The following is a 19483-nucleotide window of genomic DNA, read 5'->3' on the forward strand; positions in this document are numbered from 1 at the left end:
AATTCTTTAGCACCTGAGTGCAAATTAAAAAATCCGATCAAGATATCCCCCTTCTATTTTTATAACATGTAAACAGTTTACCTTATATAATAAAGTGATACAATTGCTTGGAATTCCATGACTGCATTTTGTTGTGGAAAGCTACATAAATTTTTAGAAAAATTTCATGGAAAACATGAAAAATAGAAATGTATTCAAATTTAGTTTTTCCAAAATAATTTTCATTGTTTTCATATTGGAAAACTCATCTTCATTGTTTTAAAATATACTTCACTTTAAAAATAGAAAACTTCATGTGTTTTGCAACAAATTAAATGGGTTTTTAAAATTTTTAAAGATTTCCTATAGAAAAAGGTCTTTTCATTTTTCTCAAAAGAAAAACTAAATTTTTTTTCTTTAACTAAATATAACCCTAGTATTTTTTTTAAAAAAATATCCGTGTTGCAGACGTTACCTAAGCTTAGGTACTGTCACTTTAAAAAAAGTTACAAATTAAACCTTTGAATTTGATAAACATACATAGCCCCTGAATTTTATATAATCTCCCCTTAAATTTTACATAATCCCCTTGTTTTACCTAAGATAAGTATTGCATGTTTTGCTTAAATTTTTTTTTTTTAATACAGTTTTTAATTTGTCATTTCTAAAATATTGAATTTATTTTTCTTGTCTCTTCATCATAAATTTGTCTTGTGTATTATCGTTCATGTACGTTTCAAATGTCTCTTCTATTATGCTAATCTTTTTGTCATCAAAACGACATTGGTTTGATAACAAAATTGCCTAAAAAGACAAATATCAAAGTTTAAGTGACAAAAACAAGACAAAAAGTACATGATATTGTGCTCGCCCGCTATAATCATTAACCAAATGTACGCGCCGCCATTGTTTCTGCCGGAGACCATAAAGCGTTTAGCCGGAACTAAAAACCTTAAGCTGGGCAAAGTAATTCACGCACATTTGATCGTATCCAAACAACCCCATCATGATAATCTTCTCGAAACTAATGCTCTCATCAATCTTTACTCCAAATGTTCAAATCTTGACTATGCCCACAAACTGTTTGATAAAATGCCTCAAAGAACTGTAGTTTCTTGGAGTGCTTTAATGTCTGGTTTTTTCCAAAATGGGTTCGATTTTAATGTTCTTAACTTGTTTAAATCAATGGTTTCTGAAGAGGGTATGTGTCAACCTAATGAGTATATATTTTCAAGTGTTCTTTCGTCGTGTTCTAATATCGGGGATAGTTGGTTAGGGAAGCAGTGTCATGGGTATGTGTTGAAAACAGGTTTAGTGTTTCATCAATATGTGAACAATGCGGTTGTACGGTTTTATTCTGTGTTGTCAGATGTTGTAGGGGCTTTGGAGGTTTTGAGGTCGGTTCCTGGTTCGGATACTTGTACTTATAACTTGATTTTAAATGGACTTATTGAAATTGGGAACTTGAATGAAGTGTTGGGTATTTTGCGGAGAATGGTAGATGAAGGTGTAGCTTGGAATAAGGCTACTTATATTAGTAGTATGGGACTTTGTGCCCGGTTTAAAGATTTGAGGTTGGGACGTGAAGTTCATTGTCAGATTGTGAAGAGTGATGTTGAATTTGATGTGTTCGTATGTAGTGCGATTGTGGATATGTATGGGAAATGTAGAGATGTTTTGAGTGCTGGGAAAGTTTTTCATATGTCTCAAGATCGAAATGTGGTGTCATGGACGGCAATGTTGGCTGCTTACTCCCAACATGGGTGCTTCGAAGAGGTGTTAAAGTTATTTATAGACATGCAATGTGAGGGTTTTGCCCCAAACGACTCTACATTTTGTGTATTATTAAAGGCTAGTGGTGGTTTGTCGACTATAGGATATGGATATTCATTGCATGCACTTGTAGAGAAAACAGGGTTTAAGGGTCATAAGAATGTTGGGAATGCTTTGATCGATATGTACTCAAGGAGTGGTGACATTGACGCTGCAAGGAAGATATTTGAGAGTATGACTAATCGTGATATTGTTACATGGAATACAATGATAAATGGATATTCGCATCATGGTCTTGGTAAAAAGTCATTGGATTTATTTCAAGAAATGTTGAAAATGGATGAAGATCCTAATCACGTGACCTTTGTTGGTGTTCTCACAGCTTGTGGACATCTGGGGGATGTCGAATCAGGGTTCTACTTTCTAAACCAGTTAATGAAAGAAAAGGGTATTGAACCTAGTGTAGAGCATTATACTTCTATTGTCGGACTTCTATGCAAGGCTGGACAACTGAATGAAGCTAAAATTTTTATGCTATCAATGCCAATCAAATGGGATGCTGTTGCATGGCGTACCTTGCTAAATGCTTGTAATGTTCATAGAAATTATACTCTTGGCATTGAGATTGGGAATACTATTATGGATCTGGACCCTAAAGATGTGGGAACGTATACCCTTCTGTCCAATATGCATGCTAAGGCTAATAAGTGGGGCGGAGTTTCTAAAATCCGTAACTTGATGAGAAGCAGGAAGATAAAAAAAGAGCCGGGATTGAGTTGGTTGGAGATCAAGAATCAAACACATGTATTTGTTTCGGATGACAATAAACACCCCGACTTTGTTGAGATTCAAGAAAAGTTGAAGGAATTGTTTGGTAAGATTAAAGAATGTGGTTACGTGGTCGATACTTCTAATGTGCAATACGATATTGAAGAAGAACAGAAGGAAGATTCTGTTGGTTATCATAGTGAGAAGCTTGCAGTAGCATATGCACTATTGAGAACACATGAAGGGGCACCAATTCGCATCCTAAAGAACTTAAGGATTTGTGATGATTGTCACTCTGCTATGAAGTTAATCTCAAAAGTTACGAACAGGGTGATAACTATAAGAGACGCTAAGCGTTTCCATTGTTTTCAAGACGGCAGTTGCTCATGTGTAGATTACTGGTGACTAAATTGTTTACATCACTTGCGGGTAGTGTGACTTGTGGCCATTAATGGAGTTATTTTTTGGTACTCAATATATGCTGCCGTAAGATTTAGAGATTAATTTCTATGATGTTTATAAATTAGAGCACCAGATGACTTTTCGGTTTCTCAATCCGACTTTAGCGAGCCTCAACATGTAGCTCTGTATCTTCTGATACTAATGATGGATACAATTGGAGAAAGTATGGGCCGAAATAGGTAAAAGTCAGTGAGCATCCTCGAAGCTAGTATAAATGCACACATGCTAACGGTCCCGTGAAGAAAAAGGTTGGTCGATCTCTTGATGGTCATGTAAGTGAGATTGTATATAAAGGTCAGCACAATCATGAACCGCTTGTGCTTGGCAAACATGGAAAACATAGCGCTGAAGTAAACATACCTATTCATTCTTAAATGGAAAAGCATGTGGGAGAAGAACCAGCAGGTGCACGTGGTCAAGCATCGAACCAGATGACGATTGTTGATCAAGGATCTAGTTACTTAATGAGAACGGATCAAGGGTCTAATCAATTAACGAGAACTGATGAGCCAGATGGTGAACCTAATCCGAAAAGAAGGTATGTAGTATAATTCATGAAACATGTATTGAGCAGGATGGAAGAAATTCTAAGTACGTGCTTCTATCATGATGCATTTGCCTGTTTTGGCTATTCAATAGAATTAGCACCATCTATCTGTTGATGTAGAAAGGAAGCATTCTAGATACCCTAGCAAAAACTTGTTAATCATGTGCTATTATCAACAGATCTGATATGTTACATTTATAACTTGGCATAGGAAAGGTTCCATGTATAGGATACCTCTTCTGCTGACAATTTTGTCTCATAAATCTAGTTTTTACCGAAAATTTGAATTTTCTGCCTTAGAGCATGCTTCAGTGAAATTCCTGACCCCACATGATATACATTAAAAGCGAAATAACATTAAAAGGTCCATACTTAAGGGAGGGAGGGAAGACAATAACATTTTGTTTTGTTTTTTTTTTCTTTTGCAGAAAATGTTCATATTTTTTTGTGGTTATTGGTAGTATGTGGCAAACTTGTGATGGTGGCCTCATGTAGTTTGGTTCTGGATCATCTGCTGCTACCACTGTCCCATAAATGTGTTTGCCTAAATTTCTTGTGCGTTATCATATGTATATCTATGTTACATCTGATGGTTTGTGTGTTGGTTTACTGATTTAATTTATGGACTGCACGAATACCGAGGTTAGGGGTCTGTATCTGTGCCTGTGATTGTATCTATGCCCGGGCACGTGGACTCAAGCTTAGCTAACAAGATGGTCTCTGAACCAAATATAGTGGTGCAGACAAGAAGTGAAGTGGATCTTTTAAATGATGGGTTCAAGTGGATAAAATACAGGCAGAAAGTGGTCAAAGGGAATACTAATCCAAGGTGATATTTGTGTTTATACTTTCATTATTCATTATCTACAATTAGAGGAAAAATTTAAACCCTTTTATGTGAGAATATGTCGATGTTGGGTTATATTTTACTGTTAGTTTGTCAACTAAGTGTATATTGAATATCTAGCTGAAAAGGAAACTAGTTAATTATTGACCATGCCATAATCTAGCGGTATATGTTATAACCTACTAAGTATTTCACCACCACATTTCAATTTCACGCTGGAAATTTATATTGTATCATTTTGGTTGTTAGGTGTATAAATGTAAATATATATGTATACGGATATATCATATATAAACATTATACGTTATATATGTATGAATATGAATGTACGTTATATATGAATGTATGTATGCAAAATCTGACTTTTTTACTTTCCACATTTGAATGTTGATTTATGTGAATATATAACTCTTATATCTTGTAAGTTTAAGTAGCTTCTAAATGCATATATGTTAAAAGAAGTTTATCTTATTTTAACTTATTTGAGTGACATTTTGTTAACTTGAAATGCCAAAATACGAGTACTGTATATCCTAATTGCCCAAGCCTAAAATGTAAACCAAATCCAACTTATTCGAACATAGTTTGACCGGTTACTTAAGTCATGCGTTATCACCTTTAGTGCCCCCTCTAAAGAAAATTTTTGAGTCTGCCTTTGCTCCTAAGTTTCTTAATTCTAAAAGTTGATCATACTTTTAACAATAGCCTTTGTTAGCACATTTTAATATTCATTGACTAACATTTAATAGAAAATAATTAATTTTAACATTGGAGGGACCTGATCTTCTGGTGAAAACTACTTTGGACTGTGATTTTGCATGAAACTATGTGCATCTAGTTTTGTAATTAACTGATGGTCTTTTCCCGTAATTTTGTAATTTACATGAAAAAGCGAGACAAAAAATTTACCCCTAAACTGTTATACAATCCGACCGTTTTGGCTACTCTTAACTTTTTCCCTTTGTTGACCTGATTTTACCACTTATATGTCTAAGGATGTGACGGAAGTACTATATACGAGATGCTTGTTACACATACGATGAGAAAAATGGCTTCATTTACTGATACAAAGTTTTGCAATGCGCAGGAGTTATTAGAAATGCACTTTAGGGGGGTTTTCGAGAGTCCTGCATGGATTTCATCCCAGACATGCGTGGTTCGAGCTCCGCATATGGCCCAATTGGAAGTCATTGTGGTGTCTCGAATGCTAACTACTAACAACTAACTCGTTTTTTTTTATAAAAAAAAAAAAATAGAAATGCAATTTTGCAGGATGCAATGTGAGAAAGCATGTAGAAAAGGGCTCCATCAGACCCGAAATCTGTAGTAACAAGTAACAACGTATGAAGGGAAACATAATCATGATATTTCAGTATCCAGGCTACAATAAAAACAATGTTGGGGATACATCTACAAAACGCAAAGAAAATTAGTTAGAAAATAATGAAAGGCCGGTTCTTGTACAAATACCTAAAGTGTGAATGTGGTTTATGAAATGGATGTTATTTCAAGCTCATATTGTTGCTAATAGAATTGGTACATTTTGGATAAAGTCTCTATTTCTTATTTCTTTTATTTGAATGTATGTGGAAATATTAAATATATATGTACAACCGTTATGTTGGCTGTAGCGAGTCCAACTGTTTTATATTTATTTTTTGTACACAGAGTGAGCTTTGTACTTAATTGTGTTGTCGTTGTAGGCTTGTAGCTTCTTGGTCTTGGTTAATTGGTATCCTTTAATTAGAGAGAACTTCTTGAAATGTTGTATGTCATGGTTATGATATTTTCATACCGTTGAAACAAGTGAGACACAAAGCTAGTGGTACAACTATATGGAGGCGAAGGGTGGCTTGAGGCGAAGGATAGCTGTGGCTATCTATGTATAAAACATCATCTACTCGTGGAGTATCCTTAATCACTCATCCAACCATAATTATATCTGATTCTGTCAATGACATGATATCGATCTTCACTATTCGCTTGTTTAAAACCAGAAGTTATCGTACCTGAATAAGAAGCCAGTTTGTGTTTCCAGTATCCAGAACAAAACTTGCTGGGATATGCAAAATTGGAGATGACTCTTTTATATTCTTATATAGGTGCAAGACCATGTAATAACATTACTCAAAACACCATCAATTGTAACATTAACAGGGGCTTGTTAAGTTTGGAGAAAATAAAGTAAGAATGTACGTGTATATTGAATAAATGTCTGTGTTTCCCTGTCACTCAAACATGTTTTAACAAATTAGATGAAAGTCATTTTTTCTTAAAATATTAAAATCCTCAAATGGTAATTTTTATGATTAAACACGTGCCCTAAAAAAACAATAAATTTGCATGAATAAATAATATTTGTATTAACTAATCAATATATAGAAAATTGCTGTTTGTTTTTGTGCCGACAAGAGGGGTACCCGCGCTATCCGTCTATGGTGGCGGCGACGAGTGGTGGTGACGGAGGTGGTGACAATAACATTTTGGTTATTAATGTATCAGTAATTTGATGTAAAAGGGGTCTTTTAGTTATTTTAATGGTTAATGAATTTATGTTGTAAATAGTTTAGTATTATAGGTATATTTAATGAAAATATTTAAATTTGTGAGGGAGAGAGGTAGTTGAATAAATAGGGTTGCAAAACTTTTTAAGGATATTTTAAGTAGATGTGGTGTGTAGATTGAGAATGTGTTGGAAGTTAAAGGTATTTTATATTTTTAAGGGTAGTTAGTTTTATAAAGGAGTAAGGATGAACCATTCGAATAATTTTAAATTATGAACTTATTCATGTGTTAGATTACTACGTAATATTTTCGTTGACCTTGGGGAAAACCACCAGGGTTTGAGTCTCACTTCTTACATATGTACGAGTGGAATATCGATGGGTTTCTTGAGAGTCCTAAATTTCGTTTCAGATATACGTATAATTTAAGAGTATAATTAGATTAGCTTGTTGTTAAAATAAAAAAAAATAAGGGAATTATCTCTAAATATATATATATATATATATATATATATATATATATATATATATATATATAAGAGAAACTTTAAATCAAAAATAGAAAAGTTTGGACCCTTTGATGAAGTTTAACCTTTAATTAGAACCATTAGATCAAAACGCTGATGTCATAAACGTTTTTTAACTTTTTAGATTTAATTTTAATTTAATAAATTTAAATAATCAATATTTCCTTATATAAAGTTGTAGACAAAATAATTATTGTTATTTAATGATATAATTATGGAAACTAATATTTATTACCTTTTACATCATTTTTTATATTTAAAATCAAGTTTGTCTTTTTTAAAATAAAATTTCATGTTTTAATGTAATACGTTTTTATTAAATTATAACTTTTAAAATTTTAATCATATGACGTAATAAATAAATTTTGGTTATAAACATTTAGTTTTACGTCATTAGTATCTTATTATATTTAATTCAACTTTTTGAAAACCAAACCAGATGCCAAAACGACCTTCTTACCATTTCACTGTTCGGAATGGTCGCATCAGTCGAGTCGGATTAAAAAACCGTATAATATAATATAATATGTAGACACACACACACACACACTCACACATACACACACACACATTAGATTACGCCGGTGCGATGCACAGATTAACATACTTTTCAATAATTATTCAACGAATTTTATGTTAATCTCTATCTCTACTCCCTTATAAAGCAAAATGTCTCTTTTTATTTTTAGTAATTTCTGTCTTTGAATTACCAGAATTGCCGTTGACATTTATTTTAGTAATTAACATTTTAAGCCCTTATCTTTTTAAATATTCCATTATCACTTTTACATCATCCTATACCATTTGAGACTTGACACCACCACCACCAGAAATAATACCGTCACCAACAATACTAGACCGTCGTGCCCACTACCGCCACCGCATTGCGCGGATACCATGCTCGCAAATAACTAACAAAACATATACGGAATTAATAGTAAATTATCAGATTTATATATCAAAAGAATATTGTATGAAAATCGCAAAGATATTATGAATAAATTAGCACAATATACGATGTATAGATTGATAATTAAATTGCTTAATAATTTTAGTGGATAACTAAACTATTCAACGAAAACGTTAAAACACAAACACAATGACAATGCAGACATATTCGGATGCATGAAAGAAATCCAAACAATACGGAAACCTTAGATAACGAGATCTTTAACGAAGACGTTTTCCTTTTCTAATGGTGTGATCACTTTAAACCGGAATTTTAACGACCACCAATTTAACTTTACGTTTTTTAGTGGTTCAATTACTATCGGCATAAATATTTGTCAACTTATGATATTATATAAATTTAACATATCATTGATTATATATGTTTTCCGTATATTACGCGGGTAAAAATCTAGTTAAATATCAATCATTAAGTTAAAAGGTTTACTACCAGCTATCGTTAATTACATGGCTTGAATAATGTACAAATCCGATACTCAATCATCTACTTACATAAACTTAGAAAATTTGTATAGACTTCTAAACCAAAAAAAAAAAAAACAATTTTTTATTTTAATTTCTTCTTACTAAAAATTCTAATTAGTTACCATTTTTAATAATTAAATGACATAAAAAAAAAAGGAAACTACCTGAAGAGTAAATTGGGTTGAGATAAGAAACAATTACCCTGTGATTAGTTGTCTTTACTTTACCGTTAGAATTTCCAAACTTATAACAACACAATATAAAGACCCCATCCCACCATTCTTGGGTTCCAAGATTCTTACTTTCTTGATTTCTCATACATACATCAAAACATATACATACACCCACATTCTATATATCATCATCATCGTCATCTTATTCGTCTGAGTTGAATTCTTGATTTCAAATCCCCCCCCTTCTTCAATAGTTTTCCATTCGTCCTGTTTTGAGTTGAATTCTTGATTTGAAAAAAAAATAAAAATGGCCAAAAGAACGGCCAAGAAAAAAACAAGAAAACCAGCCACAAAGGAACAAAAGTGTCGGAAGAACATTGCAATGTTGTTGTCTCTGATGGGTTTTAAAGATGAAAACCCTGCTGCTACTGTCAAAATCTTGCTTGCCAGACTAACAAAGATTCATCAAGAAAAGTCCAATAATTTCAAGAAACCACCACTTGCTGCTGTTTCAACTTTCAAGAAACCCGAACACCAACATTCGACAATCAAGAAAGTTTCTTTCAAATTTGATGGAAAAACTACAACAATTTCTCTTAAACCGCCACAATCTTCTGTAACAACAGCCCTAGTTGTTGATCAGAATACTACAAAAATTCAAGATTCAAGAAAAAGTAGTACTAATATTGTATGTTCTGAAAATAGGTCTATAAGTTGTAGTACGAATACAATGATCAATAACGATAATGTACTTCAAGAAAACGACCCAATTCTTGATCCGGGTCAAGATTTGAGGAATTTTATAGCAAGTGTTGTTGGCGGGTCAAGATTCAAGTTGTTGATCCAGAAGAAACTGACCACATCAGATGTGACTAAAAGTCAAGGCAGGCTGTTAATACCGACAACGAACGTAGAAGATTCTGGGATCTTGACAGAAATCGAGAAAAGGGAACTTGAAGAAGGAGAAGATATCAGCCTTCCTGTCTTGGTTTCTGAAAGACGCGAATGGACAACGGTGAACTTAAAACGATGGAACATGAATAAGAAAATTTATGCGTTGAAAACGGGTTGGAATGGTATTGTGGACACGAATGGATTTAAGGAAGGTGTCGTGATTCAAGTTTGGTCGTTTCGGGATAACCAAGAACGGCTCTGCTTAGCAATCGTTCGTGTTTGAAGGTATATATATGGATCGCGTGCTTAGAAAGAAGATTTTGTTTATATTTGATTCTGTTTTAGGAAGAAATTAACATTAAACTTTTGGTTTTTTGTTGATATGACCTTGTATCATGCTTATGTTAGAATCAGTGAAATAGGTCTTATATTGATTTTGTTGAGCATATATATGCATTGTAAAGATGCTATTTTTGTATGATTCTTTTGAATACAATGACTATTTTTTTGGATCAGGTTACATGTATTATATATTTTAGTGTTGTTCCATATATTGATATTCTTCAATCATTTGATCTTTACACTTTTGATATGTGGGGATTTTTTGTATGTATATTTTAGTGTGATTTTTTTGAATATAATGACTATTTTGTTGAGTCAACTCAAGCAGTTGGTCAATTTGTCTCTAACTGTACCCAACAACCTCCTCTTTTTCTTTTTTTAAAAAAAGGCTACTTTCTGTTTCTGTTGCAGAGCACACCAAAATATGAAGATGATTACAAATACCAATTGGGACCCACATTTGTCCCTCTCTTTTACTTTCCTTTTCTTCTTTAAATTCATCTTCTTCCCACACCAACATTCCAAAAACCCCAATTTCAGAAACTGTCCAAAAATCAAAAAAATTCAAGATTTACTAATTTCTTGGCCAAAGTCTTTGCCTTTTTGCCATTTTTCATTAGTTTCAAGCATATTCCCAATTGGGTTTTTCTGGGCATTTTTAAAGAATCAAAATGTGTTAATTTGTTTGTCGATTTTCGGTAAATGTAATAATGGGTTGTATAAATTCCAAACATGTACTTGGGTATTCGAGTTCTTTGTGTTCTTCTTCACTAAAGAATCACGATCATGATTATTTTGATAAAAACCCAATTGGGTCATCGAAACAGATCAAGAAAAGAGTACCTGATGATGATAATAGTACTAATTGGGATGGCGATTCGATAAACTTGAAATTCGGAAGATTAACCGAAGCAGAACATGTAGCTGCTGGTTGGCCTTCTTGGCTTAGTGCAGTTGCAGGGGAGGCAATTGACGGCTGGCTTCCATTAAAAGCCGGCAATTTCGAAAGATATGAAAAGGTATGGCAATAAATTGATTATAAAAAGTCTATCTTTTATTTGATTGTTTTGTTCTAGTTTACATGAAGTTTTATGTGATATGAATCAATCTTTGTGAAATGACTTAACTCGTATAGTTGTATGATCGATTGTATTGAACTCGTATAGTCTTATGATCATACATCCTTATCTGATGTGCGTAATTTGTCTTTTGTGAATGATTAATACCGAAAATTTAAGTCTAAGATTCGTTGGATGATGCTCTTGATCTGAAGTGCAAATGTGTATGGGCATGTTCAGATGTATTCAAAGTGGTTCTCAAAACTTCAATAATCAAAATCTGATAATTTGGAACACAAGTGCTTATAGTTAGGGGGAGTAATACATTCAAGTTATCTGAATAATTGTTAAACTGCATCATCAAATATGATATTCAGTCCAATAATTGAAGAAAATCTAAGTGTAATTTATTTTTGCCAAACATGTGATGATGATATTTGGATTTAAGTCACTAAGTTATTTTTCTTGCAATCTTTACTCCTCCAAGTTTGATAATTTTGAGCCTAAATAATCAGAAAATCATAATCACCATCAGTTAATCGCTTTAAACTTATTATTGGAACTTGAATGTGTATTAATCAGTTTAAGCGCACACCAAACATCCCCTAAGAAGATATCGGTTCAAGAGCACCTATGGAGTTGAAATCAACTAGCGGGTCGCAGTTTCGACCCATTTATGTATGAATGAGGCGATTCAGATTTAGGGTATGCTTAATCACCCACATTTCAAGCTTGTAAAACAAAAAGATAGCTTATAAGGTTACGGCCTTGTCGGCGAATGTGTATTCTTAATGCATAAAATCTTAAGATCTTTTTAAATTAAAACAAAAAAATAGCTTATAAGGTTACGGCCTTGTCGGCGAATGTGTATTCTTAATGCATAAAATCTTAAGATCTTTTTAAATTAATTAAGATTATTAGTGACCCATATCCTTTATGACCTGTTAGCCAACCCACCTGGCCCACCCATTGTGGATTGTGTCAATCCGGTCTGACCAGATTTGACTCGTGCAAATTAGCGACCCATATCCTTTATCACCTGTTAGCCAACCCACCTGGCCCACCCATTTTCCCACATGTAGATCTGACCATTTTGATTTCTCTTATGATGTAGGTTGGACAAGGTACTTACAGCAGTGTCTACCGAGCGCGTCACATTGAGGGTGGTAGAATGGTTGCGCTAAAAAAGGTGCGGTTTGACAATTCAAAACCAGACAGTGTGAAGTTCATGGCTCGAGAAATCACACTCCTCCGAATGCTTGATCACCCAAACATCATGAAACTCGAGGGTATAATTACATCCCCATTATCAAGTCACGTGTACCTTGTTTTTGAATACATGGAACATGATTTATCTGGAGTATTATCAAGTCCTGACATCCAGTTCAATGACTCCCAGGTTTGTGACACCTAACCTCTCAGAACTTAAACATATCATGGAAATTACATGGGGCCAACTGAGGTTGTTTATATGCAGATTAAATGCTATATGAGGCAATTATTGAAGGGTGTTGAACACTGCCATTCACATGGAATTTTACATCGAGACATTAAAACTTCAAATATTTTGGTGAATAATAAGGGAATTTTGAAGATCGGTGATTTTGGTTTGGCGAAGTTTCATTCTCCAAACAGCGGGGAACCATTGACTGGCCATGTTGTGACCTTGTGGTATCGTCCTCCTGAACTCCTATTAGGATGCACACAATATGGGCCATATGTTGATCTTTGGAGTGTAGGATGTGTTTTTGCTGAACTTTTTCTTGGCAAACCAATTCTTAAGGGGCAAACTGAGGTAAAAATCTTACAAACTCATCTTTACACAATTATATATTTGGAAAAATGGGCAGGTGCAATAACAGGTAAAATGAATGATTTCCTGGTATTGGTTGGGCGCAGATCTTTGACCCTAAACATATATTTGTCCGAAATTTCTAGTTATAACAGATAATATGATTCGAAAAAACAGATATTTCCGTTGTAGTTTTTCTTATATAAATATAATATTCTTTTCTAAAAATCACACATTAGATTAATTTTGGATATTTTTAACCCGTTTGACCCGTTCAACCAATTTGACTGTTTTTTTTTCTGATTTTATATACTTATAATTTGACCATTAGGGATAAAACACAATACTAATTAAAGCATCATCATAACTTTTCCATGTTTACGAGTTTGAAAGGAAAGTAAAAACGTCTTATGATTAGCTCCTTTTTTCTGTTTTCTTGACTCATTTAAAAGCTTAGGAATGAATAGACAGGGAAGTTATGTCATTGAAAGAAGCTTAGTAAGCGAAAATTTTCTATCCGGGGAAGGTTCTGAAAATAAAATGTTCTCCTATACAATCCCTTTCGTGATTTGTTTTCTTTTGTAAAAATACCTCCATAATACAAACACTTTTGGTTCTTGCTGTTTCTTTCAATTATTTCTTATTTTTCTTGTAATGTCCTTGACTTTAAGCAACATTTTTAGGTTGAACAGTTGCACCAAATATACAAGCTTTGTGGTACTCCCCCTGATGAATACTGGAACAAGTCAAAACTTCCCCTTGCAAAAATGTTTAAACCGCATCATGCTTATGAAAGTACTCTTCGGGAAAGGTGTAAACAACTTCCAGAAACTGCCGTTAACCTCATCGAGAAATTACTTTCAGTAGAGCCTTGCATGCGGGGGTCTGCTAGATCTGCTCTTGAATCTGAGGTGTGTATTGTACTTATTTAAATACCTGATTATCCAGAATCAGATTTTACTTTCTTAACCTGTATGTGTTTTTTTTTTAATCTGTGTGTTAACACTTAACAGTACTTCAAAACAAAGCCCTATGCATGTGATCCTGCAAGCTTACCAAAGTACCTACTAAACAAAGAGATACACGTAAATGGTCACGAGGAAACATTTGGGTGAGTACTTTTAGCTTACTGTTTCAGGACAAAATGGAAAAAAGTTTAGAGTGGGTCATGCTCATTTGTGGTGGCCTGGCGGGTCGGGTCAACCACATGTCCATTTTCGGGTCAACTTAATCACACTTCTGTCCATTTTCTATATTTACACAAATTAAAAATATAAATAAGATAACAATTTTTTCGAAGTAATTCCAGTTTTATTTTTTTGGATGGCTTTTTTAAAGTTTGTGACCCGTTTTAGATTCTAGCTAAATTTTGAACTTTGCCTGTTTGACCTGTTTTTAAAAATTCAATTTAAACATACCAAACTTCACGTAAATGAACTGAAGCTGGCCCGACGACTTAAATTGGTTAGCCATTGGGACACTGGTTTCAGGGTACTGACCTAACTTTCGCATTGGTTGGTTTTGACCCAACTGCCTGGACCAGGCTGGGTTAGTACTAGTTGATGAGTAAAAAATGTGCTCATTTCACAACTATCAGGGCCAAGAGAAGATGTGTGCTTTATGAAGAGAAAGAATCTTTTACTGTGAGTGAATGTTGTAACTATGATTTAACAAACTTCTTATTTCAGAAAGAAGCATGTTGGCCTGATGCGGGCATCTGGAACTTCAAGAAATTTAACAAGAGTTCACAAAACTTGCAAAGAACCAACTTCTTTCTGTAAAGTAGTTCCTACAGAGGTCAATGCAGATGCCCATATTGCAAGTAAAAATAATGGTGGTGGTCCATACTTACAAACCACAGGAGGGTCTCAGTTTGAAGGTGTTTTTGCACTCCCCGTACAAGCTACAACTTCAAATGGGGGTTTCATGTGGGCAACAAGTAAGCGGAAATATGGAGATAATCCGATCCAAAGTGCCGGTGCAATGCCTTTGTGTGCATCCTCGCAACGGATGCCTGAAAATGGAGAGTCAACAAGCGGGGTCTGGAAAGGGGTTAGAAATCATAGGCTACAGAGTCTTAATCAGCCATGTTCATTTGATTCATCAAAAGTGCACAACTCTCAGGATTTACTGAATGTAAGTTACTGTTTCATTGATCTTATCAAGATTTGACTTTTTATGATAGTTGTAACTTGTTAGGCATATTAGTTTCAAATTGCAAATACTTATGTCTATCCGTGTAATGATATGATTGCCCATCTGCAAATACTACAGGATGAAGAAGAGACCTTTTTTGACGCCGTCTCTCAATGCTGACTCAACTAGACAGAATTGACTTTTAGGATTCACGTTGTATGGGTGTACATAAAATTCATTCTCATCAAGGTATACACATTCCCATTTGGTAATTAGTTTCATTGTGGTATGCGGTTTTAGTGCTGAACAAACAAGAAAGTTTTAAGATTTTGCAGAATCAGTTTTTTTTAGCTAATCTCTTTTGATTCTTCACTTATTTTCATTTTGCCTTGTTCCCTTTAAAATTGTTGTCAGTTTAAGTCCAATCAAAATATCCAAACAGTTCATTGTTATTAAATTATTCAAAATTCGACCTACAATTGATGGAACTTGCAATTATGGAATAATGCTCCTGTATTTACAAAACCGGTAACAAATATGTCAATGGGTACATCAATTTGTACAGATTACAACAGTGGACTATATCATTGATTAGCATACTCAAAATTGACAAAAAGAAACAAAAAGATCCTCCCTTTTCTTTTTTATTCTTCAGGGTTAAGCTCACAAGAGAATATCATCACCTTTTTTAGGGTACATGTCAGGACTGCTATTCAGTGGTGATCAGCAGATTAGTAGAATGATCAAGAGGATAAATCTTCGTCACCTGCTACCAATGTGGGTATCTGACCACGATTTACAAAGTCAATCTTGTTTAATCTCAAACAGCAAAGAACTTTCTCTGGCAACTCTTCGGGTTTTTGAGCCTATTTTTGTTTTTACAAAGAGGATTCTTGATCAGTTTTGTTCTTGTTTCTAAAGAATGGAGAATTTAATACTTTCATACCTGAATCGTAAGGCCAAGATTCATTATGCCGTCTTTTAGGCGTTCACGAAATGCATCTAATCCTTTTCTTGCTATGTAACTAAACCGATGAATGTCCAGGTCAATTTCAAAGTAATTTGATCCCTGCATGCATATAAATGTATGAAATTCATACACTAAATTAGTCATTTTTTACCTGAATGAAAAGGAAGAGGGTGTTACCCGAAAGAAGTTATGTTGAGGACGTGAAAGGACGGGCTTTTCATTGTAAGCATGTAAAAGCTTCCTCTCTGTGCTGTTGGAAAGAAGGTCATCAGGGTTGACCACACCCACCATGATCTTCAGCCTTTCTCTGAAAGCTACTATTGATTCTTTTCTAAAACCCTTCACTTTTTCCATTTCATCCTCCACTAAACTCTGGGCATGAAACCACACACTAATTAACATCAACTATTAATCTAACCAAAAGAATGGTTTGACTATTTTGTCCCTAAAATAGCCACATTAGTAGTGTCCGCCAAGTAGTTTTCTTACCGACCGAACTATCAAACAAATTGGCCCAGGCCTTTTTTTACAGGATTGGTCAAAGTACTTTGCTGGTTTGGTTCATAAATTCTTATATTACTTCTGTTTTTTTTTTTTTTTTTGGGTCATATTTTCAGCAGAAAGTGGCAAACTGATTAAACAAAGCCATATTTGGCCGGTTTGGTGGTCAGCAAAATTGCCAAACAGTTCTTACCCATTTTGCAAACACTTTGGATATAAACTGGCCAAACCAAACGGTGCAAATGCTCATTCTGAAGTAACTAAGAAACTGGAAATCTTAATTACCTTAATACTTTCCCGAAACTGAGGAGGGGTGTCTTTCTCATACGTTTCTGAGAGTTTAAAATATAGAACAAGGCTCACACCCTCCCCGTCACTGTCACCAAGGAACATCTGAGCAGTATAACTAGGCAACTGAACAACCATGTTACACGAACAAAATTAGAGTTGCATTTTATTAGACCGAGACATCTTTAAAATAAAAATTCGAACCTGAATGTTGACTATGAGAAGAGGCGGCATTTTCCCATCGCCTTTTATCGAAGGAAGCTCGATGTACTTGGCAATGTGGTTGATTTTTTTCGGGCATACAAAGAGATCTACACCAAACGGAGTGTAAGGGGAATAATTTGGAGCAGGTTTTTTCGATTTATCTCTGCCAATTATGTCAAAACAATCAGAGATATTCTCTACATAAAAGGTCAATGTTTAAATAGGTAGGGGATATACTTAAAGTAATTTTCACTTCTGAGAGTAAAACTCGACGGGTCAATAGCTGACCAACATCCAGGAGTCGGCTTCTCATCTGTACAACATGGAATTACAAATCCTGCTCTGGGACGATAAAAGAACTTCTCTGTAGCACCTGTAATTCATATTACCCCTATATTATCTCAAGATTTCTTGAAACAAATGTGAGCTTCCATAAAGTTATGGTTGTGCCAAACTCGGTCTGACTGACCAAAACCAAAGGACTTAACAAGATCTGGACGAATACCTGCTTTGTTGGTTTAGTTATTGGATCCAAACTAATTAAAAAACCGTTGTTTTGGTCCAGTTCAAAACTGGAATTAAAATGGTCGTCTTCTTGAAATGTGTCTAGTTTTTCAGTCCCATCATATTTTACTTTTTCCTTATAGTCCACTCAGGTTCTGACCTAATGGCTAATGCACATCTTTAATAAAAATAAATCAGATATGTTAGATTCGTACGGGTTCCACTGGGATCCTCTGCATCTGTTCTTTTCACCGCGAGCTTAATAACTGTTGGTAATTTTGTGTGATTCTGCGAGCCTGAATTTGCTGTGTTAGTGATCTTATCATTGAAACTAGCAGAATGAAACAACTGGGGTCCACCATGCTTTAAGATTTGAACTTGACTTTTATCATCTTTATCACCATTATAGCTGCTGTAACTACGTCCTAACTTGTTTGTCGGGCTGTATTCACCGTTATTCCCATGGGAACTCCAAATGGAAAACATGCTATCTTGAACCACTTCCTTGTTTGGTGTCACCGGGATATCATAGTCTAAGAAAACAGAAATGAATATAATTAGCTCTGGTTAAGCTATTATTGGTTTTCCATAACATTTTTTTTCTTTTTTGCAAAAGAAAAAACTAAAGGTGGCAAAACAGGTGGGCTTTGGAGGGGTTTAGATAACGGTTCAAGCAGGTTTAGGTCAAAGAGAGCAAGGCGGGATTGGTTGACCCGCCAACACTTTTTTCTCGATTTGCTGTTGATTTATAATTATATAAATTGTGAATATGATACGTGAAACTTATACTGTATAATGTCACATTTTAGAAGGTTGTAAATATATGAGTACGTGGATTCTGAAAATGTTACATCAAAAAAGCCATCCTTTCGAAACGAAAAACATTTTGTTTTGCATTGATATTTCCATGTATGTTATATAATCTTGCGTTTTGCAAGGCACAGTGTCCTTTTCATGTACCTGCACTCCGCAAGGACAATGGTTGGTTTGAAAAACCAAGTAAGATGGTTCGAGAAATTAATAACTGAGTTGAACAATGCTATCTATTAGAATTCTGTTACCTCCATGCACACTAGTAAACTCATCTTCAGATTCTGAATCTTCAATGCTGCTGACTGAATCAAACCATGGATCGTCTACTGCAGCTAGAAGATAATACTTGTGTCATTTCCAGTAGGCAAATCATTGATCCATAAGTAAAATGGTTTGTTCAGGTTATGTTTTGTGTCTAACGGGTCAAATAAAGTTATAGCTTAAAAGAAAATGGCTCAGATTGGCCGAACAGGTCAAAAGTCTCCCAAGTCCCCGAGTGCATTTGTTAATCCATAAATCCCCCCAGATCTTTTGTATAAACATATCTTTTAAACGCAAAGGTAATAATCTTAGATTTTGGACAAAAATGTTTTTGTCAATCAGGCCCGTCTCAACCTGCAACTCAACCCACCCAAATTACCTCCTCTATTTTGAATCCAAACTAAGTTAGAATGAATGGAAAGAACGATACCATTGACTTCAGTCTGACTACGGTGTGATTCCATTTGAGTAGGTTCTTGTGTACACTCGGAAGACACTGAATTTCTATTAATGGGGTTTGTATCAACATTCTCACCATCTGCAACAGACTCTCCTGTGTCGGCGTTCTTCTTCTTCGACTTGTCAGACCTACGGATCTTTTTGCTATAATGACGCCGTGGTTTTCTGGGTTTAATTGTTTTAACGGGGTGTGAAGCACAACTACCCATTTTTCCTCTATACGTCTTAATTACGTACGTATCAAGCA

At 34.5% G+C, this 19483-nt stretch overlaps 4 protein-coding genes across 5 annotated transcripts; 3 read left to right on the forward strand and 1 right to left on the reverse strand.

The window, feature by feature from the left end:
• The first annotated feature begins 809 nt into the window (after positions 1–809).
• Positions 810–6006, forward strand: LOC122589146 (pentatricopeptide repeat-containing protein At5g39680-like). 2 transcript variants are annotated; one of them, XM_043761391.1, is made up of 3 exons: positions 810–3520; positions 3991–4358; positions 5464–6006. In XM_043761391.1, exon 1 carries the CDS (start codon positions 835–837, stop codon positions 2923–2925), a length of 2091 nt encoding a protein of 696 aa, XP_043617326.1. In that variant the 5' UTR covers positions 810–834; the 3' UTR covers positions 2926–3520; positions 3991–4358; positions 5464–6006. The 2 variants fall into 2 exon arrangements, with proteins under 2 accessions (XP_043617326.1, XP_043617327.1); XM_043761392.1 differs by having other exon boundaries at positions 4177–4358.
• A 3315-nt stretch (positions 6007–9321) lies between these two features.
• Positions 9322–10191, forward strand: LOC122587550 (putative B3 domain-containing protein At2g27410). Its single transcript, XM_043759732.1, has one exon. It carries the CDS (start codon positions 9322–9324, stop codon positions 10189–10191), a length of 870 nt encoding a protein of 289 aa, XP_043615667.1.
• A 700-nt stretch (positions 10192–10891) lies between these two features.
• LOC122588604 (protein IMPAIRED IN BABA-INDUCED STERILITY 1-like) lies at positions 10892–16179 on the forward strand. Its single transcript, XM_043760753.1, has 8 exons — positions 10892–11269; positions 12423–12707; positions 12786–13103; positions 13784–14011; positions 14114–14211; positions 14789–15236; positions 15375–15485; positions 15929–16179. Exons 1-7 carry the CDS (start codon positions 10961–10963, stop codon positions 15414–15416), a joined length of 1728 nt encoding a protein of 575 aa, XP_043616688.1. The 5' UTR covers positions 10892–10960; the 3' UTR covers positions 15417–15485; positions 15929–16179.
• Positions 15712–19445, reverse strand: LOC122587551. The gene is made up of 9 exons (XM_043759733.1): positions 19157–19445; positions 18765–18848; positions 17919–18236; positions 17437–17572; positions 17200–17362; positions 16993–17121; positions 16384–16578; positions 16183–16305; positions 15712–16102 (listed from the first exon to the last, which is right to left on the reverse strand). The coding sequence occupies exons 1-9, from the start codon at positions 19443–19445 to the stop codon at positions 15980–15982; spliced, it is 1560 nt and encodes a 519-aa protein (XP_043615668.1). The 3' UTR covers positions 15712–15979.
• Between the last annotated feature and the right edge of the window lie 38 nt (positions 19446–19483).

This window comes from Erigeron canadensis, chromosome 2, assembly GCF_010389155.1.
Source record: "Erigeron canadensis isolate Cc75 chromosome 2, C_canadensis_v1, whole genome shotgun sequence".
NCBI classification, from domain to species: Eukaryota; Viridiplantae; Streptophyta; class Magnoliopsida; order Asterales; family Asteraceae; genus Erigeron; species Erigeron canadensis.

What these genes read in the sequence shown, in the direction of transcription:
- LOC122589146 (XM_043761391.1), top strand. Translation starts at nt 835, where the DNA reads ATGATATTGTGCTCGCCCGCTATAATCATTAACCAAATGTACGCGCCG.
- LOC122587550 (XM_043759732.1), top strand. Translation starts at nt 9,322, where the DNA reads ATGGCCAAAAGAACGGCCAAGAAAAAAACAAGAAAACCAGCCACAAAG.
- LOC122588604 (XM_043760753.1), top strand. Translation starts at nt 10,961, where the DNA reads ATGGGTTGTATAAATTCCAAACATGTACTTGGGTATTCGAGTTCTTTG. An exon ending in ATTTCGAAAGATATGAAAAG is followed by an intron (nt 11,270 to 12,422) that starts GTATGGCAATAA and finishes CTTATGATGTAG; the next exon opens with GTTGGACAAGGTACTTACAG. An exon ending in ACTCTCAGGATTTACTGAAT is followed by an intron (nt 15,237 to 15,374) that starts GTAAGTTACTGT and finishes CAAATACTACAG; the next exon opens with GATGAAGAAGAGACCTTTTT.
- LOC122587551 (XM_043759733.1), bottom strand. Translation starts at nt 19,445, where the DNA reads ATGGGTAGTTGTGCTTCACACCCCGTTAAAACAATTAAACCCAGAAAA. An exon ending in TTCTCATAGTCAACATTCAG is followed by an intron (nt 17,122 to 17,199) that starts GTTCGAATTTTT and finishes ATGGTTGTTCAG; the next exon opens with TTGCCTAGTTATACTGCTCA. An exon ending in AGTTTCGGGAAAGTATTAAG is followed by an intron (nt 16,579 to 16,992) that starts GTAATTAAGATT and finishes TTTCATGCCCAG; the next exon opens with AGTTTAGTGGAGGATGAAAT.